The sequence below is a fragment of the Musa acuminata genome, chromosome BXJ2-6, assembly GCF_036884655.1.
Source record: "Musa acuminata AAA Group cultivar baxijiao chromosome BXJ2-6, Cavendish_Baxijiao_AAA, whole genome shotgun sequence".
In the NCBI taxonomy this organism is placed as follows: Eukaryota; Viridiplantae; Streptophyta; class Magnoliopsida; order Zingiberales; family Musaceae; genus Musa; species Musa acuminata.
In genome coordinates, this window is record NC_088343.1 from 42,234,558 (window position 1) to 42,260,140 (window position 25,583).

Consider the following 25,583-nt stretch of genomic DNA (forward strand, 5'->3'; position numbering starts at 1 on the left):
ATACCATTGAGTTGTGGACTTGTATTAATCAATCTTGTATCTACTAAATTCATTTATCAAAAATTGAGGGCTCAAAATTTTACCTGATAGTGTTAGCTAGGTTGTTTGGTGAAGATTTTATCAGATGATTATAAAATTTTAGATAATAGTTAATGTCTTCATCATTTATCCTTTGCAAAGAAAAAATAAATATTTTATGTCCTTTGAAAAAATAAAAGAAATGTTGCTCCCTATATATATATATATATATATGTATATATATATATATCGTTTTTTGAGGTGGTGGTAATATGACATCATGTGGACGTACGTATCTTATATATATATATATATATATATCGTTGATGAGGTGGTGGTAATATGACATCATGTCGATGTACGTGTCCTGAGATCCATCCACTCATCGTCGTCCTCATCGCAATTGGCAGCCGAAAAGAAGGCCAGCCGACCCAACCAAGCTGACCGTACCCACTCATTAACCATGAGGCCTTGGAAGGGATTTTGTTAATGCGTGATCGGGCATCAAACCTTGGGCCCACAAGGAGCCCGATAAGGATCGAATGGGAAGGAAGGTGGCTGTGCGGGTAAACTGCAAACTAATAAGAAAAGCAGTGTTTCATAATTAGAGCTCCATCTTCGTCACTGCGTCCTGCTCAACTTCGTCCTGCTCAACTTCTTGCCCTCCTCCCCGACAGTCGTCGAATCTTCCTCCTCCTCTATCCTTTCAAAACTATAACTAGTGCGCGCGAGCTTGTCCTTGCACGGAGGAGTTGAGAGGGAGAGGGAGAGAGAGATGGCGGGGTCCTGGGCGGAGGACGACTACGACTACCTGTTCAAGTTGGTGCTGATCGGGGACTCCGGGGTGGGCAAGTCCAACCTCCTCTCCCGCTTCACAAAGAACGAGTTCAACCTCGAGTCCAAGTCCACCATCGGAGTCGAGTTCGCAACCCGCAGCATCTCCGTCGACGGCAAGGTCCTCAAGGCCCAGATTTGGGACACCGCCGGCCAAGAGCGGTGCTTATCTTGTCTCCCTCCTCTCCCCTCTTATCTTGGCCTGAGTGTTGATTTGCTTCTCGGGTTGTGGTAAGGGATTACTTTGGTCTTTAGGGGTGGATCAAAGAAAACCCCCATAGGCGATCTATTCCATGTGGAATTGATTTGATTTTGGTTTTTTGTTTTTTTCCTTGATAGAGATTATTATTTCCTATCTGTTTCTGTTTTTATTTATTTTTACTAGTGATAAAGAATTTGAAAGCAAATAATTCATAGCTATGTCAATCATGCCTACATACATAAGCTTGCGCAGCCATATTAAATGGCATCACCACAAATGAAGGGCTTGTTTAGATGCTTTTAAAATCTTATTGGTCGGATGAGCTTAATCTTTGGAAGCTCCTCATAAGAGAATCGAACAAAAGGAACAATGTCCCTAAAGGATTAAGATTACCAGTATAGTCACTGTTATGGTAAGTAACTTTTTTAGCCGTGGCCTCGGGGGCCGTCGCGGCTTGGTTCAGGTCCGGATGACGGGGATCTTCCTGGGGACGCTCCTCGGGGTCTCCCGGCGGCCGAGCTCGGTGGTTCGGGTCGGGAGGTCGGGTCGGTGGATCGGGTCGGTAGGTCGGGTCGGGAAGAAGCTTCGCCGCAGCGTCGGGAAGAGGCGACACCGTCTCGCACCTGCACACAGGTCGGGCCGGGAGTTCGGCCCGACCCCTCCGACGATCAAGTTAGCGAAAGATGTGGAGGGGGGGGTTTAGGAGGAGAAGAAACCTCCGTGTGGTGTGTTGAGTGTGTCCTCTCTCTCTTTGCCAAGGGCTCGGGGGTATTTATAGAGGAGGTTTGATGTTACCTGATGTAGCTGTCTGCAGGGCAGGACTGTACCTTTGGTTGCGTGGGAGGCCGAGCTGCTGCAGGGTATGGCGAGCCTCGGGCAGTGTGTTGCTCAGGGGGATGGCGTGTCACACTGCCATTTTTGTCCATATCATATGCCCCCCCCGAAAGGAGCTATGCGTCGGTTTTTGCATGCAGGGAGTCCGATGCATGGCTTCTTACTTCAAGTCGGCTGTTCCTGCGGATCCGAGGGGCATGACGCAGACGGGTTGGTCGCGCGAACGCGTCTCGAGCAGCACGAGGCCGAGGTGCGCAATTCAGTCAAGAAGTCCAGCAGAGTTGTACTCGGGAGAAATGGAGCTGATGAGGGCCGAGGAGCACTGCGCAGGCGAGCTGGGTGGCGTAAAGCCGAAGATCCGAGGAGCACGACGCAGGCGGGCAGGCCGCGCAGGCGTGGTCTCGGGTGGCGTAAAGCCAAAGAGCCGAGGAGCACGACGCAGGCGGGCAGGCCGCGCAGGCGTGGTCTCGGGTGGCGTAAAGCCGAAGAGCCGAGGAGCACGGCGCAGGCGAGCAGGCCGCGCAGGCGTGGTCTCGGGTGGCGTAAAGCCGGAGAGCCGAGGAGCACGACGCAGGCGGGCAGGCCGCGCAGGCGTGGTCTCGGGTGGCGTAAAGCCGAAGAGCCGAGGAGCACGACGCAGGCGGGCAGGCCGCGCTGGCGTGGTCTCGGGTGGCGTAAAGCCGAAGAGCCGAGGAGCACGGCGCAGGCGGGCAGGCCGCGCTGGCGTGGTCTCGGGTGGCGTAAAGCCGAAGAGCCGAGGAGCACGACGCAGGCGGGCAGGCCGCGCTGGCGTGGTCTCGGGTGGCGTAAAGCCGGAGAGCCGAGGAGCACGACGCAGGCGGGCAGGCCGCGCAGGCGTGGTCTCGGGTGGCGTAAAGCCGAAGAGCCGAGGAGCACGGCGCAGGCGGGCAGGCCGCGCTGGCGTGGTCTCGGGTGGCGTAAAGCCGAAGAGCCGAGGAGCACGACGCAGGCGGGCAGGCCGCGCTGGCGTGGTCTCGGGTGGCGTAAAGCCGAAGAGCCGAGGAGCACGGCGCAGGCGGGCAGGCCGCGCAGGCGTGATCTCGGGTGGCGTAAAGCCGGAGAGCCGAGGAGCACGACGCAGGCGGGCAGGCCGCGCAGGCGTGGTCTTGGGTGGCGTAAAGCCGAAGAGCCGAGGAGCCGAGGAGCACGACGCAGGCGGGCAGGCCGCGCAGGCGTGGTCTCGGGTGGCGTAAAGCCGAAGAGCCGAGGAGCACGACGCAGGCGGGCAGGCCGCGCTGGCGTGGTCTCGGGTGGCGTAAAGCCGAAGAGCCGAGGAGCACGGCGCAGGCGGGCAGGCCGCGCTGGCGTGGTCTCGGGTGGCGTAAAGCCGAAGAGCCGAGGAGCACGACGCAGGCGGGCAGGCCGCGCTGGCGTGGTCTCGGGTGGCGTAAAGCCGGAGAGCCGAGGAGCACGACGCAGGCAGGCAGGCCGCGCAGGCGTGGTCTCGGGTGGCGTAAAGCCGAAGAGCCGAGGAGCACGACGCAGGCGGGCAGGCCGCGCTGGCGTGGTCTCGGGTGGCGTAAAGCCGAAGAGCCGAGGAGCACGGCACAGGCGGGCAGGCCGCGCAGGCGTGGTCTCGGGTGGCGTAAAGCCGGAGAGCCGAGGAGCACGACGCAGGCGGGCAGGCCGCGCAGGCGTGGTCTCGGGTGGCGTAAAGCCGGAGAGCCGAGGAGCACGACGCAGGCGGGCAGGCCGCGCAGTCGTGGTCTCGGGTGGCGTAAAGCCGAAGAGCCGAGGAGCACGACGCAGGCGGGCAGGCCGCGCTGGCGTGGTCTCGGGTGGCGTAAAGCCGAAGAGCCGAGGAGCACGGCGCAGGCGGGCAGGCCGCGCTGGCGTGGTCTCGGGTGGCGTAAAGCCGAAGAGCCGAGGAGCACGGCGCAGGCGGGCAGGCCGCGCTGGCGTGGTCTCGGGTGGCGTAAAGCCGAAGAGCCGAGGAGCACGGCGCAGGCGGGCAGGCCGCGCAGGCGTGGTCTCGGGTGGCGTAAAGCCGGAGAGCCGAGGAGCACGACGCAGGCGGGCAGGCCGCGCAGGCGTGGTCTCGGGTGGCGTAAAGCCGAAGAGCCGAGGAGCCGAGAAGCACGACGCAGGCGGGCAGGCCGCGCTGGCGTGGTCTCGGGTGGCGTAAAGCCGAAGAGCCGAGGAGCACGGCACAGGCGGGCAGGCCGCGCAGGCGTGGTCTCGGGTGGCGTAAAGCCGGAGAGCCGAGGAGCACGACGCAGGCGGGTAGGCCGCGCAGGGCGTGTTCTCGGGTGTTGTGTGACCGAGGTTGTGGCCTCCGGCGTTACACGACCGAGGAGGTGGGCTCGGCAAGCATGGAGCCGAGGCATTCGGCGCAGGCAGGCTGCGACCGAGGGGTGTAACCCAGGTGGGTATGGTCGAGGAGTTCGGCGCGGGCCGGCTGACCGCACAGGCGAGTCTCGGGGTTTATGGAGCCGAGGGGCACGACGCAGGCGTATTGGCGGCACTGCCCTGTCTCGGAAACATGGAGCCAAGGAGCACGGCGCAGGCGAGTTGGTCGCGCAGGTGTGTCTCGGGGATGATGAAATAGAGGAGCACGACGCAGGCGGGCAGGCCGCGCAGGTGTGGTCTCGGTCATCACGTTGCCGAGGAGCACGACGCAAGCGAGCAGGCCGCGCAGGCGTGGTCGCGAGGGCCATGCGGCCGAGTAGCACGAGCAGGCGGGCAGGACGCGAGGAAGCGGTCTCGGGCACCATACGGCCGAGGAACACGTCGGAGGCGGGTAGGGCGCGCCGAGGTAGATCTCGGCAGTGTGTGTCCGAGGTGTTCGGTGCAGGCAGGCTGCGTCCGAGGGGCATAACCCAGGTGGGCATGCCGCCTTGAGATAGACTCGGCAGTGAATACAGCCGAGGAGCTCGGCGCAGGCAGGCTGCGACCGAGCGGGTGCTGCTCAGGCGGGCAGGCCGCGCTGGGGTGGGCTCGGCGCAGGCAGGCTGCGCAGGGGGCCGAGGTAGCGTAGTGCTTGCTGCGCATGAGGCCGAGTGGCCGAGGCAGCTAGGCTGCGTGCTGGCTGCGCACGAGGCCGAGTGGCCGAGGCAGCGTGCTGGCTGCGCATGAGGCCGAGTGGCCGAGGCAGCGAGGCAGCGTGTTTGTTGCGCATGAGGCCGAGTGGCCGAGGCTACGAGGCAGCGTGTTGGCTGCACAGGAGGCTGAGTGGCCGAGGCAGCGAGGCTGCGTGCTGGCTGCGCACGAGGCCGAGTGGCCGAGGCAGCAAGGCAGCGTGTTGGCTGCGCATGAGGCCGAGTGGCCGAGGCAGCGTGCTGGCAGCGCATGAGCCAAGTCTCTCAGGCGACGCCATATCTCTCCTTATGCATGCTGTGGCCGAGGAGCTACTTGTGCATGCATAGAGGAAGTCTCGGGCAAGCCATGGCCGAGGAGGTCTCGGGTAGGCTGTGGCCGAGGAGCTCTCGGGCATGCTATGGCCGAGGAGCTACTTAGGCCGCGTAGAGGAAGTCTCGGGCAAGCCGTGGCCGAGGAGGTCTCGGGTAGGCTGTGGCCGAGGAGCTCTCGGGCATGCCATGGCCGAGGAGGTCTCGGGTAGGCTGTGGCCGAGGTGTTCGGCGCGGGCAGGCTGGTCGCGCGCGTGGGACCGAGGGGTCGAGGCGCTTGTGGCCGAGGCAGCGAGGCAGCATGTTGGCTGCGCATGAGGCCGAGTGGCCGAGGCAGTGAAGCAGCAAGGCAGCGTGTTTGCCGCGCATGAGGCCGAGTGGCCGAGCCAGCGAGGCTGCGTGTTGGCTGCGCATGAGGCCGCGTGGCCGAGGCAGCGAGGCAACGTGTTTGCATGAGGCCGAGTGGCCGAGGCAACGAGGCTGCTTGCTGGCTGCGCACGAGGCCGAGTAGCCGAGGCAGCGAGGCAGCAAGGCTACGTGCTGGCTGCGTACGAGGCCGAGTGGCCGAGGCAGCAAGGCAGCGTGACAGCATGTTGCATGAGGCCGAGTGGCCGAGGCAGCGAGGCTGCGTGCTGGCTGCGCATGGGCCAAGTCTCTCAAGCGACGCCATATCTCTCCTTATGCAGTGGCCGAGGAGCTACTTGTGCATGCATAGAGGAAGTCTCGGGCAAGCCATGGCCGAGGAGGTCTCGGGTAGGCTGTGGCCGAGGAGCTCTCGGGCATGCTATGGCCGAGGAGCTACTTAGGCCGCGTAGAGGAAGTCTCGGGCAAGCTGTGGCCGAGGAGGTCTCGGGTAGGCTGTGGCCGAGGAGCTCTCGGGCATGCCATGGCCGAGGAGGTCTCGGGTAGGTTGTGGCCGAGGTGTTCGGCGCGGGCAGGCTGGTCGCGCGCGTGAGACCGAGGAGCCGAGGCGCGCGGGATGGCCGCGCGCGTGGGGCCGAGTGGCCGAGACGCTCGGCGCGGTCGGGCTGGCCGCGCGCATGAGACGCGGGCGGTTTGGCCGCGCGCGTGGGACACGGGCGGTTTGGCCGCGCGTGAGGCGCGCGGGTTGGCCGCGCGTGGGACCGAGGGGCCCAGGCGCGCTGGCTGGTCGCGCGCGTGGGACCGAGGGGCCCACGAGAGGTCGAGGCGCGCGGGCTGGTCGCGCGCGTGGGACCGAGGGGCCGAGGCGCGCGGGCTGGCCGCGCGCGTGGGGCCGAGGGGCCGAGGCGCGCGGGGCCGAGAAGCCGAGACCGATCCCAAAAGTCGCTGCTGCTGGTGCAGGTCGGCTGCAGTGGAGCAACCAAGGAGAAAGCTAACGTACCGTCATTTCGGGCCCTCCTTCTAGCGCCATTCTGTTATGGTAAGTAACTTTTTTAGCCGTGGCCTCGGGGGCCGTCGCGGCTTGGTTCAGGTCCGGATGACGGGGATCTTCCTGGGGACGCTCCTCGGGGTCTCCCGGCGGCCGAGCTCGGTGGTTCGGGTCGGGAGGTCGGGTCGGTGGATCGGGTCGGTAGGTCGGGTCGGGAAGAAGCTTCGCCGCAGCGTCGGGAAGAGGCGACACCGTCTCGCACCTGCACACAGGTCGGGCCGGGAGTTCGGCCCGACCCCTCCGACGATCAAGTTAGCGAAAGATGTGGAGGGGGGGGTTTAGGAGGAGAAGAAACCTCCGTGTGGTGTGTTGAGTGTGTCCTCTCTCTCTTTGCCAAGGGCTCGGGGGTATTTATAGAGGAGGTTTGATGTTACCTGATGTAGCTGTCTGCAGGGCAGGACTGTACCTTTGGTTGCGTGGGAGGCCGAGCTGCTGCAGGGTATGGCGAGCCTCGGGCAGTGTGTTGCTCAGGGGGATGGCGTGTCACACTGCCATTTTTGTCCATATGATATGGCAAAAAATGGTAAACCCCGCCCCCGGCGACTTCCCCCGCACGTGGACGGGCGCGCGGCCCAGGGAAAGCAACAAGGGCAACAGACTGCGTCCGGACGTTAGCCTCACGGAGCCCGCAGCCCCTTCAGTTGACCCAGCACAGTAGGACGAGACGGAAGTGGGTAGCGGTTGAAGCTCGCCCATACCCTGCGATCCCCGCTCCCATACGCAACGTCTTCAGCGATATCGGACGCCATCAGAGATACGGCCCCGACCGACGGGATGGCGCAGCCGAGAATGCCGGGTTCCCCTATAAACGTCCTCAAGCCCGAAGGGAAAGAGGAGGCTAAATTCCCCAAAAAAAAACAACCGCCACTGCGTCTCTCTAACTTGATCGTCGGAGGGGTCGGGTCGAGCGCACCCGACCATTGTGCAGGTATCAAGCCGAGGTCTCCCGACCGGGACGCGCCGGTGATCCCCGCTTGGGAAGAGTCGCCGCATCGCCCCGAGTCCGAGGCCGCACCCGACCATCCCGGTGGAGACGAGTACCGCCCCAGGGAGATCCCCGCCATTCGGACCCCCGAACGAGCCGAGACGACCTCCCGGGTCACGGCTAAGAAAAAAAGGTGTTTACACTAACATAATGGCGCTAGAAGGAGGGCCGGTCCGAATGTCAAGCGATCCGCAGGCTCACTCTGACGAACCCCCAGCCATCCGGTCGCACACGACCGACGCGACGGAGGAACGCCCCCAACAGGAGGGAATTCGGGACGAGCGCCCCGCCGCGACCTCGGAGCGCTATTGGCGATTATTCAACGATCCGGGCCTATCGCCTCCCGTCGCCAATCCCGGTGGCCCGTCACCCGTGCCACCCGAAGCCCTCTACGACCTCACGCACCAGGTTCGGGCCCTTACGGGAGTGATGCAGACCATCATCCCGCTGGTCTCTCCCCCGGCGTCTTCACACTCAACCCTACCCTCACCGCGGCAACGGCCCGCCGGCGCTCAAAACGCCGCACCGCTCCCCGAGTCTCCCATTTCCCCTCCGCGCCGATCGACCCGACCCGGGAGCCGAGAAGCGGAGGAACCAGCGGCGCACCCGACGCCCGTAGCCCCACTTTCAGGCTCAGCGGAGGAACTGTGGGCCCAGCTACGCCTCGTAGGCCGCCGGCTGGACGAGGTGCAGCGCGAGGTTCGCCGGACCGGGGGAGACCCGGGGGCCGAACAACACCAGGGGTCCCCCTTCATCCCCGAGATTCAAGAGCAGGCCATTCCGCCGCATTTTCGGCTCCCGTCACTAGATGCTTATGAAGGTGCCACCGATCCGGCGGACCACGTGGCTGCTTTCCGCGCCCAAATGGCGCTATACGGGACGTCCGATGCCCTGATGTGCAGGGCGTTCCCGACGACCCTGCGGGGCCCAGCCCGAGCGTGGTACAGCAATCTGAAGACCGCGACCATCGCCTCTTTCGACCAGCTGGCCAGGGATTTCGAGCTTAACTTCCTGGCTCATGCCAAGCCGAAACCATCGGTGGCGATGCTCCTCGGGCTCAACCAGAGGGAGGATGAGCCCCTTTTTCACTTTGTGAACCGCTTCACCACACAAATCCGCGGCCTATCTGATGCTCACCCTTCTTTAATGATGCAGGCATTCATGATGGGCCTGCGCCCTACCCGATTCTTTTGGTCTCTAGTGGAGCGACCCCCTACTTCGGTACCCGAAATGTTGCAGCGTGCGAACCAGTACATCGCTGCCGAGGCATGGATGGTCGGCAAGCGTGACGAGCGCAAAAGGGTCAAGCCCGAGCAGTCCCAACAGCAACAGCCCGCCACCTCCCGGCGCAGGGCCGGCGGCCTCAACGATGCGGTGCCTGGGTCCCCTCTTCCGGGCCTTAACTCCTCTCGGACCGAGATATTTCTCCATATTAAGGAGAAAGGCCTTCTCAAAGACCCCTACCCGATGAGGAGTCCGCGCGAGCTCGCGGACCGCTCCAAATACTGCCGTTTCCACCGACAGCCCGGTCACGACACCGAGGAGTGTCGGGAATTAAAAAGGCAAATTGAGGAGCTCATCCGCCGAGGACACCTCGGTTCGTACCTCCAACCAGACATGGAGCTCTCGCCACGCCCGGAGGGCCCCATCGAGCGACACATAGATGTCATAACCGGCGGGCCGGCGTCCGGAGGGAATTCCGCGGCAGGTGGAAGGGCATACGCCAGGGCCTCCCGGGCTGAGGGCTCCAAACCCGAAAAAGGTCCCGAAGTCACCTTCCCGACCGAGGGATCTGAACTAGCCGAGCATGATGACGCACTGGTGATATCAGCCAGAATCGCCAACGCGCAAGTAAGAAGAATCATGGTCGACACTGGAAGCTCGGCCGATATACTTTATTGGGACGCCTTCCAAAAGCTCGGCCTGGTAAAGGAGAACATGAAGCCGGTATGCTCAACACTCACGGGGTTCACCGGCGCCTCGATCTCGTCACTAGGGGTCATCACCCTGCCCCTAACTTTGGGAGCCTTCCCGAAGGCAAAAACGGTGATGACCTCCTTTATGGTGGTCGACCTCCCCACGGCATACAACGCCAACCCTCAACAAGACCCGAGCCGTCATCTCAACTTACTATCAAACCATCAAGTTCCCGACCCACGATGGGGTCGGGGAAGTGGCGGGGAACTCCTGGGAGTCCAGGCGCTGCTACTTGACCGCTGTGTCATTAAACAAGAGAGCAAGGATCCAATCCCCGCTGGAAGACCCCCGGGAGGAAAAAAAACCAACCCCCCGCCCCGAGCCGAAGGAATCCACCGACGACTTGCCGCTGGTCGAAGGAAGGCCCGATCAAACAGTCAAAATCGGGTCGGAACTCCCCGAAAAAGAACGACAGCAGCTCGTCGGCCTTCTGCGAGTCAACGCCGACATCTTCGCTTGGACGCCAGCCGACCTAACAGGAGTCCACCCGGAAGTCGCACTGCACCACCTGAACATCTCGCCCGACGCCCGGCCGGTGAAACAGAGGCCCAGGCGGCAGGCCCCGGATCGGCAGCTGGCCATCCGAGAAGAAGTAAACCGGCTTCTGGCGGCCGGTTTCATAGAAGAGGCGAGGTACCCACAGTGGCTCTCCAACGTAGTCCTTGTCAAAAAACCTAATGGAAGCTGGCGAATGTGCGTTGACTACACCAGTCTCAACAATGCTTGCCCAAAAGATTGCTACCCCCTGCCAAAGATCGACCAGCTGGTCGACGCCACGGCCGGCCACGCCCGACTCTCGTTTATGGACGCCTTCTCCGGGTACAACCAGATCAGGATGGCACCCGAAGATCAAAAACATACAGCCTTCCTCACCGAGCAAGGGATATACTTTTACAGAGTTATGCCGTTCGGGTTAAAAAACGCCGGGGCAACCTACCAGAGGACGGTGAACAAGATGTTCGCCCGCCAGATCGGACGAAACATGGAGGTATATGTCGACGACATGATCGTAAAGAGCCGAACGGCGGAGGCTCATCCCTCCGACCTGGCGGAGACATTCGACACTCTGCGGAGGTTCGGCCTGCGCCTCAACCCCACCAAGTGCGCCTTCGGTGTGACCTCGGGAAAATTCCTCGGATTCATCGTACACGAAAGAGGGATTGACGCCAACCCGGAAAAGATACAGGCCCTCATCGACATGCGGCCTCCACGGACGATCAGAGACCTGCAGCGCCTCAACGGGAGGCTAGTCGCTTTATCGCGCTTCCTCTCCCGATCGGGAGATCGCTGCCACTCTTTTTTCCGGGCCCTGAAGGATCCGAAGAACTTCCAATGGACGGCGGAATGCGAGACGGCCTTCGAGCAGATGAAGCTACACCTGGCCAGCCTCCCTCGACTCGCTTCGGTCTCCCCAGGGGAGAAGCTGAGTCTCTACCTTGCCGTCTCTCGGCACTCGGTCAGCTCGGTTCTAGTCAAAGAAATTTCCGGCGACCAACTACCGGTCTACTACGTCAGCCACATGCTGAGCGGGCCAGAAGAACGCTACCCGCCAATCGAAAAGTTGGCGCTGGCGCTCGTCCTGTCGGCGCGGAAACTCCGCCCCTACTTCCAGGCCCACCCGATAGAGGTAATAACCGATCAGCCGCTTCGGCTTATCCTGTCCAAATTCGATGTTGCAGGGCGTCTCCTCAAATGGGCAGTGGAGCTCGGCGAGCACGACATACAATACATACCTCGGACCGCCATCAAAGCCCAAGCCGTGGCAGACTTCATTGCGGAGCTAACGCCGAATACCGGCGAAGAACTCGAGCCACCGCGCGATACCTGGACCCTCCACGTAGATGGCTCGGCCAACGCGAAAGGCGCCGGCGCGGGTCTGGTTCTGACAACACCTGACGGCAGCTCGATCGAGCGCTCCTTCCGCTTCGGGTTCAGAGCCACCAACAACGAGGCAGAATACGAGGCTCTCCTGGCGGGGCTCCAGTTGGCACGGGAAATGCAGGTGACCGATATACGCGTCATCACCGACTCGCAGCTGGTGGCTAGGCAGCTCGATGGCGAATACGAGGCCCGGGACCCGACTATGGCAAAATACCTAGCGCAGGTAAGAAGCCTGGCCGCCAAGTTTGCCCATTTTGAACTGTCGAATGTCCCCAGGAGCGAGAACCAGCGAGCCGACACCCTGGCTAAACTGGCGTCCGGCCCGTCCCCTGGGCTCAACCCGAGACCGAAGAACTCCCCCGCCGAGCCATAGAGGTCGTCGCCACCGTCGCTCACGGCGCGCCGGCCACTTGGGTACAGGAGATGTTACGCTTTAAGCAGGACGGGACCCTGCCCGACGATACGACTACAGCTCGGCGCTTGCGTCGAACGCAGGCGTGGTACACCGAGGAAGGAGGACGGCTGTACAAACGGTCTTTCTCGCGCCCCCTGTTGCGCTGCCTAGAGCCGAGCGAAGCCAGGACGGTTCTGTCCGACATGCACGAAGGGGCTTGCGGGGAACACATAGGCGAGCGAGCCCTGGCGCACAAGGTACTCCGGCAGGGGTACTACTGGCCGACCATGCGCCAGGACGCAAAAGCTCTCGTGCGACGATGCAGCTCGTGCCAGGAGCACGCCCGTACCACCCGACGACCGGCGGTCCTGTTCACCCCCGTCGACTGTGCCTGGCCATTCGCGCAATGGGGACTGGACATACTCGGGCCTCTCCCGCCCGCCTCCGGCCAGCGGAAGTACATCATCGTGGGAGTGGACTACTTTACCAGATGGGTCGAAGCCGAGCCCCTAGCGGCCGACAGCTCATCCGCACACCCGCTCGCATCAGGGAAGACCAACGGACACCCCATCATAAATGCGGACCCAAAGCCGCTGCAAGAAACGACGTGGAAAACGGCCACTACGACTTCTCAACGCCTAAAGAGAACGACGATCGTGTCACATGTTTCCCGAGACCACCTCCTCGGCGCGGCCAGCCCGCCCGAGACATGCTCCTCGGCCACATGCTTCCCGAGACCACTTCCTCGGCGCGGCCAGCCCGCCCGAGACGTGCCCCTCGGCCACATGTTTCCCGAGACCACCTCCTCGGCGCGGCCAGCCCGTCCGAGACGTGCTCCTCGGCCACATGTTTCCCGAGACCACCTCCTCGGCGCGGCCAGCCCGCCCGAGACGTGCTCCTCGGCCGCATGCCCCCGAGACCACCTCCTCGGCGCGGCCGGACCGCCCGAGACGTGCTCCTCGGCCATATGTTTCCCGAGACCACCTCCTCGGCGCGGCCAGCCCGCCCGAGACGTGCTCCTCGGCCACATGCTTCCCGAGACCACTTCCTCGGCGCGGCCAGCCCGCCCGAGACGTGCTCCTCGGCCACATGTTTCCCGAGACCACCTCCTCGGCGCGGCCAGCCCGCCCGAGACGTGCTCCTCGGCCGCATGCCCCCGAGACCACCTCCTCGGCGCGGCCGGACCGCCCGAGACGTGCTCCTCGGCCACATGTTTCCCGAGACCACCTCCTCGGCGCGGCCAGCCCGCCCGAGACGTGCTCCTCGGCCACATGCTTCCCGAGACCACTTCCTCGGCGCGGCCAGCCCGCCCGAGACGTGCTCCTCGGCCACATGTTTCCCGAGACCACCTCCTCGGCGCGGCCAGCCCGCCCGAGACGTGCTCCTCGGCCACATGCTTCCCGAGACCACCTCCTCGGCGCGGCCAGCCCGCCCGAGACGTGCTCCTCGGCCGCATGCCCCCGAGACCACCTCCTCGGCGCGGCCAGCCCGCCCGAGACGTGCTCCTCGGCCGCATGTTTCCCGAGACCACCTCCTCGGCGCGGCCAGCCCGCCCGAGACGTGCTCCTCGGCCACATGTTTCCCGAGACCACCTCCTCGGCGCGGCCAGCCCGCCCGAGACGTGCTCCTCGGCCGCATGCCCCCGAGACCACCTCCTCGGCGCGGCCAGACCGCCCGAGGCGTGCTCCTCGGCCACATGTTTCCCGAGACCACCTCCTCGGCGCGGCCAGCCCGCCCGAGACGTGCTCCTCGGCCACATGTTTCCCGAGACCACCTCCTCGGCGCGGCCAGCCCGTCCGAGACGTGCTCCGCGGCCGCATGCTCCCCGAGACCACCTCCTCGGCATGGCCAGCCCGCCCGAGACGTGCTCCTCGGCCACATGCTTCCCGAGACCACCTCCTCGGCGCGGCCAGCCCGCCCGAGACGTGCTCCTTGGCCGCATGCCCCCGAGACCACCTCCTCGGCGCGGCCAGCCCGCCCGAGACGTGCTCCTCGGCCGCATGTTTCCCGAGACCACCTCCTCGGCGCGGCCAGCCCGCCCGAGACGTGCTCCTCGGCCACATGTTTCCCGAGACCACCTCCTCGGCGCGGCCAGCCCGCCCGAGACGTGCTCCTCGGCCGCATGCCCCCGAGACCACCTCCTCGGCGCGGCCAGACCGCCCGAGGCGTGCTCCTCGGCCACATGTTTCCCGAGACCACCTCCTCGGCGCGGCCAGCCCGCCCGAGACGTGCTCCTCGGCCACATGTTTCCCGAGACCACCTCCTCGGCGCGGCCAGCCCGTCCGAGACGTGCTCCGCGGCCGCATGCTCCCCGAGACCACCTCCTCGGCATGGCCAGCCTGCCCGAGACTTGCCCCTCGACCGCATGTCCCCCCGAGACCACCTCCTCGGCGCGGCCAGCCCGCCCGAGACGTGCTCCCCGACCGAAGCACCTTCGCAGCGCGGCCTGCTCGCCCCGAACATAAGTCCCAGTCGCGACCCACGAAAAGAACCGTCACTTACCGATCAAAAGCCATGCCTCGCATCCCCACCGACCGATGCTGAGTCATGGCTTCCTTTGGGGGGGGGATATGATATGGCAAAAAATGGTAAACCCCGCCCCCGGCGACTTCCCCCGCACGTGGACGGGCGCGCGCCCCAGGGAAAGCAACAAGGGCAACAGACTGCGTCCGGACGTTAGCCTCACGGAGCCCGCAGCCCCTTCAGTTGACCCAGCACAGTAGGACGAGACGGAAGTGGGTAGCGGTTGAAGCTCGCCCATACCCTGCGATCCCCGCTCCCATACGCAACGTCTTCAGCGATATCGGACGCCATCAGAGATACGGCCCCGACCGACGGGATGGCGCAGCCGAGAATGCCGGGTTCCCCTATAAACGTCCTCAAGCCCGAAGGGAAAGAGGAGGCTAAATTCCCCCAAAAAAAACAACCGCCACTGCGTCTCTCTAACTTGATCGTCGGAGGGGTCGGGTCGAGCGCACCCGACCATTGTGCAGGTATCAAGCCGAGGTCTCCCGACCGGGACGCGCCGGTGATCCCCGCTTGGGAAGAGTCGCCGCATCGCCCCGAGTCCGAGGCCGCACCCGACCATCCCGGTGGAGACGAGTACCGCCCCAGGGAGATCCCCGCCATTCGGACCCCCGAACGAGCCGAGACGACCTCCCGGGTCACGGCTAAGAAAAAAAGGTGTTTACACTAACAGTCACTAAAAGCGTTTTTTATTCTAGAAACAGTGAAGTTGGAGTTTGCATCAGTTTAGTACTCTGTCCTAAAAAGACTAAGAAGTTAGGTCACTTACCTTTAAGAACCCTGAATTGGAGGATCGGAATTGCAAATTGAATTGGGCAGCACTGTTCTTAAGCTCTTTCTGGCCTTAATAGCTTCTCTATCCAAAGAGGCTTACAGGAAAGCCAGTACTGGGCTTCCAGAGAGTAGGATAAAATGAATGTATACGTGTCTAGCAATTAGTAGTTCTTTATCGAGTGAGTATCCATGTGGTTCATTCGGAAGCAGAATATGAGAAATTAGAGGTATGAGACAGTTGCATAAATATAATTTTAACAAGGTAATAATTTTATATTTTCTGTAGACTCTGACTGTGGTCCAGTATATCAAATTTAAGAAAAAAAGATGTGGCGGTCCCTCCTAGATTCTTGAAATGAGCACCAAATATTAGGAGAATGAAAGTGGAATGTCCGGAGGATTACACTTATAGAGGAGCAAAGCAAAGTCTTGGAATAAACAGGCAACACACAATCAATTAAACAGTATGAAAATATTTAAATACTAAATAGTCTGATATAAGAAAACTGCAATCAGTTTTCGGTGTTCTTCTAATATTGGTTTATACATCATGTCTGGCATCTACTAGGCTTTCTACAAAATGGACATTCACTTATTCATCTCTTTCAATTGCTTTTGTCCTCAATGTTTAGAATGTGATAAAGGTGGCAACATGTTTGTCCTTAGAGCATTGTTGAGTGTACTTGGTCATATTGACTTCATGACCACTTCTTCGGTGAAGATCTTCATGGATAATGGAGTTTCTTTTATGTTGTTTCATAAAGTTAACTATTGTGTTTTTATATGATAGTATATTTCTTTTTTTTCTTCCCAACATAGGAAGATTCTTATTTCAAGCAAGGTACTCTAACCTTTGTATCCAGATTTAAGCATTTAGTTGCTTTGCCTTTTGTCTATCATCGAAATCCTTCACCTTCTCTGATGATATCGATGTGACACATCGATATCATCAGAGATTTAGACTAGGATTAAAAGGATTCCATTTTCTCATCACCAGTCTACTATTGTCAACAGCCCTCTCTCTGTAGCATAGTGTAGGAGCAAATATCTAACAATATCATTCATGTGCATAGTTGGCAGTTGTATGCTTTCAAATTACAGAGATTTGTCGGAATGCTGCAAATTGCAATCCTTTATCAAGATTATAGAATAATGTTAAAATGATTTGTTTCTTGCCATAACCTGATAAAACTTGCTTTTGAATCATGAAATCTTCACTGGGGAGGTCAAGTTCTTTTCTTTGCTAGCATATGATGTATTTATTGAAGCTTACGCCTTTCACTTGCATAACTACGAGAAGAGTATATCATTAAGCTTTTCTCCAAAATGTGCTTGTCAGTTAGGTAGATTCAGTTGTTCAACTCATGGTAAGCCTAATTATAACTTGTGCTAAATTTTGCACAGAAGATAAAAAAGATACATGAATGTGTAAACTACCACCGGTCACAATGTGGTAAAATATTGACATGCAAAAATTTTGTAGATGGATGCTATGATATAACCTGACAATAATACCATGGCACTTGAAACTGTCTGATCTGACATAAGCTGAGAGCCATATGTCCTGTGGTAATTGGTGCAATTCTAGCTGAAATCTTGTGCAATTCATGTTGGTTAATCTGACATAAAATTGCAGGTACCGTGCCATAACAAGTGCTTACTACCGTGGAGCCGTGGGTGCCTTGCTTGTTTATGATGTCACTAGGCGCGCCACATTTGAGAATGTTTCGCGTTGGCTGAGAGAGCTGAAGGACCACACGGATCCTAACATAGTTGTCATGCTGATCGGGAACAAGTCAGATCTCCGTCACCTTGTTGCTGTTCCAACTGAAGATGGCAAGGGTTATGCGGAGAGAGAATCCTTATATTTTATGGAAACATCTGCACTGGAAGCAACAAATGTAGACAATGCATTTGCAGAAGTCCTGAGTCAGATTTACCGAATTGTCAGCAAGAGAGCAGTCGAGGCAGGTGATGATGCAGCATCTTCTTCTGTTCCTAGTAAAGGTGAGAGAATAAATGTGAAAGATGATGCTTCTACACAGAAGAAACTTGGTTGCTGTTCAACTTAGGTAATGTTGATGTTTGCTTAATGGTTTCTCCTTTTTGTGTAATATTTGTGTTCCTTTATCTTCTTTTGAAATTAACAATTCTGAATCTGAATTTGGACTGTCTGATGTTTTGTTATCATGGTATTTGTCACTGAAATCCACAACTATAATCCAATAGACCAATTGCTAAGACCAAAGGCTTTGCTATGATGCAAATTAGACTGCACCAAATAAGCAAACAACTGTGCTTGTTTTTATTGTAGGAATACAGATATACAAAGTGCCTACTTTTTTGGTTTTTGGTATTCATGATAAAATTTAAAGCATCAATAACTATGTTACTAATGGAATTGACCAATTATATACAGTTTATTTTTTTCTTATAGCATGTGGTTTACTAGTAGAATGTGGTCAGTTAGTAGGCATGAGCAGTGTTCAATCCGAATCCAAATCCAAATCCAAATCGAAACGGCCTTGCAGTTGGTTCAGCACTGAATCGGAATTGAGCTTGGACGGTTCGATTTCGATTTGAACCCATCAAATTTAGAATCCAAATTAAAAATAAATAAATGGTCAATGATCAAAATCGATCATTTTTTCTAAGGGTATTTTGGTTATTTTAATTATATATATAATAAATGTATCAAAAATTTATATATTTATTTTTATGTTATTTTGTGTATGTAAATACATTCAGTTTTCAAATTAGAACTTTGATCAAAATTTTAAATTCGTTGTTACTTAAGTGAATATATATATATATAACAGAATCCGAACCACTTAATTCGGAACTGAGGACTCGAATTGTTGGGATCCGATTCGATTCCGGTCCCCGAGAAAGGTTACGACTTAGGAACGACAAAAGAAACGACTATCGGGAGGAGGTAAAAAACAAAAGGAGCAGCAAAAGACGAAGCAGAAGCAAAACTTTGGTAGCGTCTTCAGGCAGGATGAATGTGACCACCTCTACTCCTTCTTCGAGTGTGGAGGCGAATGGCAGGGCAAATCTCCTTTGGCAAGCACAGCGGAAGCACGCGGCGGTCCCAATGCCTGGCTTTCCTGCCACAGGAGAACTGCCCTGCGATTCTTAAACCTCACAGGTTCGTCTCTGCTCCTCCTCCTCGTTGCCATGCCTTGGCATCATGCTCCGCCGCGAGACGCATTTATAGCGTCTTGCAGAGACCCCGACACATATGGACGTGCGTGGATATGCCATTGGGATATGCCAACTGGGAAGATGGAAGTATTCTCGAGGAGCTTTCTTCGTCCCAATCTAGTCTTTTTCTCTTTTCTCTCCTTTACCTTTCCAATGGTATCCTCATCCTCTCACCACCACTTTGGACGAGCAGCAGTTCTTCTTCTTCACCATCTCCAAATGTGGTTTCTGTTTCTTCCCATCTTCTGATCAATCCATTGAATCCGTAAAACCTTAGCTTTTTCGCTTTGATATGTATTCAGATAAACGGGTTATTGGAACTACGTAATATGCATTCTACGTATATTTAGTTACTCCCTTATCAATCTGTAGGCAAGAAAATGGTGATGTCGACACAAGCATCGCTGCTCGAAGGAATCACCTTTCTTTCCTTGTCACGACAGCCATGGATGAGACCACCAGATTTTATGCCTCAGATATGTACGTAGAGAGAGGATCATTCCCTGGATCTCCTCCATATGCTCTTCCTCGTCGTGTCTCCCCCCCTCTTCTTGGTACCAAAAGGTGCATGTCACAGGGAAGACTTAGCGCCCTTCGACCTTCTCTGCCTTGAAAGGTCACTGATGCATCGTGCATGGCGGAAGCTTGACCGGCAAAGGTTACCTCCTTGCACGCTCTTTCTTCGCCATGCACTATGTATACCAGTCATGAATACATATGAGCACATCGGAACGCCAGAATATATTGGACAGCAAAACGTAATAGGTCGTATAATCTTGCAGGTTCTGATCATCAAAAGATGGCACAAAGTTTTAGTTCACCAAACAATGGGCATCTGCTTTATTATTTTCACGGAAGCAGCTTTAATTGTAAGCGAAGGAATATGCGGCATTTATCCAAAGGTTTCTGTCCGTGGGAGTGACCATAAATAGTGATCGTAAGCACATCATGGACGTCGGGGTGTGCTTGAGATGGGCGACCAAGTGCGAAGGGTGCATCACTGGGCACTCTCTTCTTTGGCAGTGGCAACAACGCCGGCTTCCATGGGACGTACCGGTGCAGCTGAGCCCACTGCCAAAGGAGATTTGCCCAGTCATTCATTCACCTTCGCTACCTACTTCTTTCAACACACACACACACTCTCTCTCTCCGCGCCATGGACGCACACATAGCATTCTCCTCCTGCACACCTGTCAGCGCAACGAGGAGAGAGAGAGAGAGAGAGAGAGAGATCGTCTCTCAAACAATGCAGCATTTTCAGAGATTAGACATGAGAAGTTCGACTAATTATTTGGGTGTTCTTTTTCTTGTTGCATGCGACAGGGAGGGTTAAGAATCAAGTGTATTGAGCAGCAAGTGCGACCATATACATCCACTGTTGTCAGATATAGTGAGTGCTATGCAGGGTCGAGCTTCCGCGTAGAGGAATCACCCAACATCTCAAATGGCAATGGAATCGACGGGAGCTGTAAAGCAAAGAACATGCTTTCGAATCTTCCTCTCTGCTGCTTTTTGACGATGACTCGAGGAAGGTGTAGAGGCGATGCCAACCGATCTCGACTTTGTGACAGGCAACGTAGCAGATCGATGGCCACCAATTCCTTATCAGTGTCACACGTAAGGAAATGGGTGATCACTGGCCATCCATCAGCTGGTAGCTGTTGCACTTATCATCAATGGGAACAGTAATTTTTCCCTTCCATCATACACACAGTGCAGCAAATGTTTCGGCTCTGTCAAGCCATCTTTCTTATTATTTTTCCCTTTAACCATTCAATAGATCCAAAGGACAAAATAAATGAAAAGAAGATGCATTCTGTATTATTTCTTTGTATAGAATCAGTATGGTAAATATGATACATGTTGGAGAATGTGATGGCACTCATCTGCTTGTGGTCTTGAAAGATATGTTGTCCACCAGGTGAAGGATTTATATATTTGAAGGACAAGTGAGAGAAATGATCGATTTGAAGGGCTCTTAACACATACATGATTGTACATTGCAGAAGGAACTACATGTTCTCTCTTCAGGATTCCTTGCTAGAAATTGTCTCTGGAAGTTTGTACGTCGGAGGTCGATCGGCTCCCCTTCTCGAATATTCTCTCCACCTTCTGGCTGCCGCTGCAGCTCTCTTGGCTCTCTCCTTCACTGCTGCTTCCTCTGTAGGGAAGTGCATGATTGATAAGTCCACCATAGAGTGCAAGCAGTTTTATGAATGACAATTAACATGAATATTAAACCAACACCGACAAAAGAGAACAAATTTAGAAGAAAAGAAGATTTATTTGTGATTAACAAGTTTGCATGAGCAGACAAACATTGTGATTGTCGAATTGCGATGGCAGCACAGCTAAGTTATTGATTATTTTATTTTATCAGCAGACATTACCATGGCAGAAGTTTACCAGATTATGAACTGCAAGGATATATACTAAGGGTTAATACAACTTCTAGTTTGGTGAACGTAAAAAGTTATGGTCAGTAAGAAAAGTAGCTCCTCTGGATAACAGTTTTGTCATAAATAACAGGAAATTAAACCTGACCTGCACCCTTAAAAATAAAGAACTAACTACACTCTAGAAGCAAAGAGCATCAAACCATATATGGATTGGAACCTCGATGTGTTTTGACGTACTTGGTTTCTACTCAATGAAACCTGTCAACTATAGTTATGATACAGAGAGTTTGAGATGGTATTGGATCGTAGAATGCTAGTCGCCTTAACAAGCAAGAATCGGTAGCCCAGCTGATGGAGTTGCTTATGTCGAAAGATTAAGAAACAAGTGGAAATGAAGTTTAGGACTACATAAACATGTGGATTGACAAGCAACAAAAGAACAGGCAAGCAAAGCAAGATAAATTTGACTATATTAGTTTTGAACAATACCTGTACTTGCGTAATTCTTTGGCACCCCCCAAATATTACTCCAAGACCCACTCTTATCGTTCTCTCTCTGTTTCGTTACCCGTATCTTAGCCTTTTCCTGAGAGTCAGAAGAGAGAATTGATGCAATGCAAGTAGTATGGGAAAGTTATTATGCAGACTTTCATTACAAACTATAAGATTGGAAGCAAAAAGACAAAAGGTGAGTGGCATAGATGCAATGGTTAATGCTTAATTTTCAGCTATATAGAGTAACAATTCACATGAAAAGAGAAATGTGCATCAGTCACGGACACAACCGACCCAAGTGATTCTAGGTCATGTTGAATTCAAACTTTCTGAATACATCTCTTTATAAAGGAAGGCATTCATAGGAAACATCTACTGACACCTCATTTGTTGAAGGGGTGCAAAGAAAAGCAGCAGATATGGACTTTCCGAAAAGAAGTAAAACCATTGAAAACAATCAAAGATGACAAAAGGACTTGGCTCTTTCTTGAGGATCGACAAGCCTAAATTAAAAATAAACCCAGGGAGTCACACCCTAGACACAATTTTATAAGAGCATACCATCTAAGGGAATTACATCTATGAGATAATCCAAATTCTACTCCCTCCAGATTCACAAAGTATCCAAGAAGGAATTCAATTAACAAGAATGAACTCTGAGAACGTCAAAAGACAAAGGAATAGGTATACAAGTCATGGAACTTGAAATTCCATGGGCTACAAAGACTATTTAAAGAGCTGATGAACCTTACCAACACTTTTGCTTGGCGCTTATCCCATCGTGTACTTGCCTGCAACATACAAAACGAATACATGTCAGAATATATGAGAACAAGAGACATATGGTAACAATTAACAATTTCCAATATAGACTTTGTTTTTAGTTGATGCTATTGTAGTATTTCTTAAAAAAAAAAAAACTTTGTTAGGAAAGGCAAGTCAATTTAGACTAATGGTGTCAGGAGAGAGAAAAAGACCTAAGAAGACTTATTAGAAACAATAAGGAATTTAAAGACACCAAGTTTGACTAGTGATTACCCTCATTATTAAATTTAACGGTGGAAGCGACCTGTGCCTGAAATTATCCACACAGCTAACACAAGATGGATGGGGTCTACAACTTGTTGCTATTGTTCTAAGGATTGTCATTACAGGAAAAGAGAGACAGTACTTTTTGTGTTGTCAATAGTAACACACTACATATTAGAAACACAGTAAAAAGTTGCAGTACAAATTAGCACAATTCTTTATTACCATTCTGAACACATCAGTGGATGAGCTCCCCATTCCAGCAAGCATAAGCCCCACCTGCTCAAATCGAAACCAGTTTGTCACCAATAAAGTCAAACCTCTGAGTTTGGATCATAGCATTTTGATACAATCAATTAAGTTAGTAAATGGATATGGTTTATTAGTTCATATATGTATATGATAGCATTTTGACATCATATATTTATAAGTTCATTTTCATCCGCCAAGTCTTATTTATAATAGAGCTGTGTGAATAAGACTCAATCCAGTATGTTCAATACAAAGTAAATATTCTGAAAATACATAGTGAGAACTCAAGGCCGACAATGGAGTAGAAAGATAAATGCCACAGGCTATGAGAAAAATAAGATATATTTCTATCATTTGATCATTTATCTGAGATAGAAGAAATTTAAAAGTTTCATCTTACATTCACTCTCTCCACTCTGCGCATTTCATCTTCAAGGAGGGAAAGCTGTGCAGCAGAAGTCCAGTGAATGCAATCAACTGGACTGAAATAAATATTGATAGTCGAAGTCAATAATATGGCAAAAATCAAAAAGCAAAGTTCAGTTGTAAAATGGACATGTCATACAATAGAAACAGAGTAACAAATCCATAGCATCTCAGTTTATCATGAAGCATGAACTCACAGAAGATGGGAGTTATCAAAAAATGAATTAGATAACCTGAAACACAACAGGAGCAACTTGAAGTTGTCGATGCGAGAATTGTGATATAGCACAGAGTTATAAAAAGTGCTCAAGGTAAAGGAGAAAACAGAAAAAAAACTTATATTGCAGAAAGCACACTGTAACAAACTTTGACAACATCATTAGTTGCCAAATGCAGCAAGATTTGTGAAGTATTCTCAAATAAGAATGTGTAATTGCAGAAAGCCAGAAACTTCAATTACTAAAAACATGCCTAATCTATTCAGTGGAAAATAGCATTTCCTGGTAAATCACATGCATTGACAAATTATTCAAAATTTCAAATGAAGGTGATGCTAAATGCCTAAGCTTGGTTTGCCTTCTATAATAGTTTAAGAGCAATTATTCATGTTTCATCATCATCTCAGACCCTTCTTGGATGAATCATCTCATAACTCCAATGACATGAATGTGCCAATCATCATTCCCATTAGATGACAAAAGAACATTTATTCGCACAGTAAAAATAATACATGTGAATCTGAAAACTTAAATGACCGTGGCCTTAAATTGCTAAAATATAAACTTGCAGTCCTTTGATGGCCTCTTCAGTAACCTCGCAAATTGCATTCATTGAATCAAGGCTAGATAATTATATAAAGCATAAGATATTAGAAAAAAAAAATAAACAATACAAATTCATGCTTCAGACTTGCATTGACAATAGAGCCCAAATCAGTAACAGTCAAACAAATAACATATTCCCATATGTTCCCAATATCTATCTCACCAAGTATCAATTGCTTCCTGAACTAAGTCAGGATTCCCTGATTGGCAGCAAACTCTTGCTCGCCCATACTCTTCCTCAATCTGAAACACATCTGGGGCCACATTAGCACAGTTTTTGCACCCTGTTTGTGCAAGAGAAAGAAAAAGAAGTCATAGATGAGTGTGCCATTCAAGAACCCTTTATCTATTAGGAGTGACAAAACTAGTCTATATGATCAGAAGCACAAGAAACAAGCACATAATTATGAGAAAAAGTCATTCCGACGATAACACATACTATAAAGAACAAACTCTACTTGTAAACCAAACCAGGGAAGGAATATGGCATACCTATGCAACTAAACTCATCAACAAATGCATGATCCTTTGGAGCACTATCATCCAAGAAAGGATTGACAGCAGTTGCCGCGTATCCATGAATTTCATCATACACCATTCGCTGCACAGGATCACCGAGCACCTGTTCTTCCATCCTTGTTAGTTTACCGAATGATAGCTATAGAGAAGTGAGTATTTGAAGCATCCATTACTTCAGTTTCCAGTTGAAGAACCCACCGCATAGACCTCATTGACGAACATGCAGAAGTTATTAACATCCGGAGCATTCCCCCTCAAGTCTGGATGGCATGATTTCATGCAATTGTAATAAGCTTTCTTTATCTGCCGAGGAGTGGCATCTGGCAACTGGTATTCACATAATAATATCAGCACCAAGATGTAACACATAGAGGAATGAGTTCACATATTATTCTAGTTATAACTTATCCAGTAAAACAATCTACCATCAAAGTTGTACACATTTCAGATATATATAAACCTCATTCTTCCCAATCAGAAAATATGAGTTCTACTTGTAAGATTAGCCCATGTTTCTTGTGGATGATGAAGGATCGATATGGATGCTACATCAGCCCTTGATAGTTTCAAGGCGATGCACCCTCGGTTAGCATAGTAATGCAGCATTTCAGCTGGCAAAACTGTTGAAGGATCACTAGCACGGTTTGGTTAGTACATCTTTCTTACCATCTTCATATTCATGAAGAAGAGAGACGATATAGAAGCATAACACTGCTGCAAGGAATCAAGAAATCATATTCCACCCACTCGAATCCATCTCAACGAACGGATCAAAAACCTGAAAGAAAAGTATTGGAATAGAAGGAAAGGATTGGTTACCAGCCCAAGAACCGCGTAGTAATCATCGGCGACATCATCCCGCGAGGAGAAACCTTCGGCAGCCGCCGTCGCTGCGGCGGCGATCCTGAAGTCCCTGTTCTGCCACCGCCGGCTGCACCGACGGTGGTGGCGGTGGGTTCTCGAACGGTCGGCGGCCGCTAGGCTCCGCGTCGGGGACGGCATATTGGGGAAGTCGAGGAGCAAGCCGGCGCGCACCGGCGCGAGCAATTGGGCCATTCTACCGACGAATGGACCCGGTTGTCGAGCCCTCCGCCGGCACGAGTTCTCATTCACTTCATGTTCTTCTTAATTTCCTCCACCTCTCAAAAAAACGTCCGATTTTTCGGTTCTACGGCTTCCCCCCTTTTGATCTTTAAGATATCCTGAGGCCCAGAAGCGTCGCTCGTCG

At 53.7% G+C, this 25,583-nt stretch overlaps 2 protein-coding genes across 2 annotated transcripts; one reads left to right on the forward strand and one right to left on the reverse strand.

The window, feature by feature from the left end:
• The first annotated feature begins 627 nt into the window (after positions 1-627).
• On the forward strand, positions 628-17,394 carry LOC135615704 (ras-related protein Rab11D-like). The gene is made up of 2 exons (XM_065114556.1): positions 628-1,014; positions 16,841-17,394. Exons 1-2 carry the CDS (start codon positions 794-796, stop codon positions 17,274-17,276), a joined length of 657 nt encoding a protein of 218 aa, XP_064970628.1. The 5' UTR covers positions 628-793; the 3' UTR covers positions 17,277-17,394.
• A 2,816-nt stretch (positions 17,395-20,210) lies between these two features.
• On the reverse strand, positions 20,211-25,522 carry LOC103989609 (chaperone protein dnaJ C76, chloroplastic). The gene is made up of 9 exons (XM_009408501.3): positions 25,175-25,522; positions 24,554-24,682; positions 24,329-24,458; positions 24,000-24,120; positions 22,987-23,068; positions 22,560-22,613; positions 22,058-22,096; positions 21,300-21,396; positions 20,211-20,572 (listed from the first exon to the last, which is right to left on the reverse strand). Exons 1-9 carry the CDS (start codon positions 25,409-25,411, stop codon positions 20,439-20,441), a joined length of 1,023 nt encoding a protein of 340 aa, XP_009406776.2. The 5' UTR covers positions 25,412-25,522; the 3' UTR covers positions 20,211-20,438.
• Between the last annotated feature and the right edge of the window lie 61 nt (positions 25,523-25,583).

What these genes read in the sequence shown, in the direction of transcription:
- LOC135615704 (XM_065114556.1), top strand. Translation starts at nt 794, where the DNA reads ATGGCGGGGTCCTGGGCGGAGGACGACTACGACTACCTGTTCAAGTTG. An exon ending in GACACCGCCGGCCAAGAGCG is followed by an intron (nt 1,015 to 16,840) that starts GTGCTTATCTTG and finishes ATAAAATTGCAG; the next exon opens with GTACCGTGCCATAACAAGTG.
- LOC103989609 (XM_009408501.3), bottom strand. Translation starts at nt 25,411, where the DNA reads ATGGCCCAATTGCTCGCGCCGGTGCGCGCCGGCTTGCTCCTCGACTTC. An exon ending in CAGGAAGCAATTGATACTTG is followed by an intron (nt 23,069 to 23,999) that starts GTGAGATAGATA and finishes TATTTATTTCAG; the next exon opens with TCCAGTTGATTGCATTCACT. An exon ending in AGCGCCAAGCAAAAGTGTTG is followed by an intron (nt 21,397 to 22,057) that starts GTAAGGTTCATC and finishes TCTGACTCTCAG; the next exon opens with GAAAAGGCTAAGATACGGGT.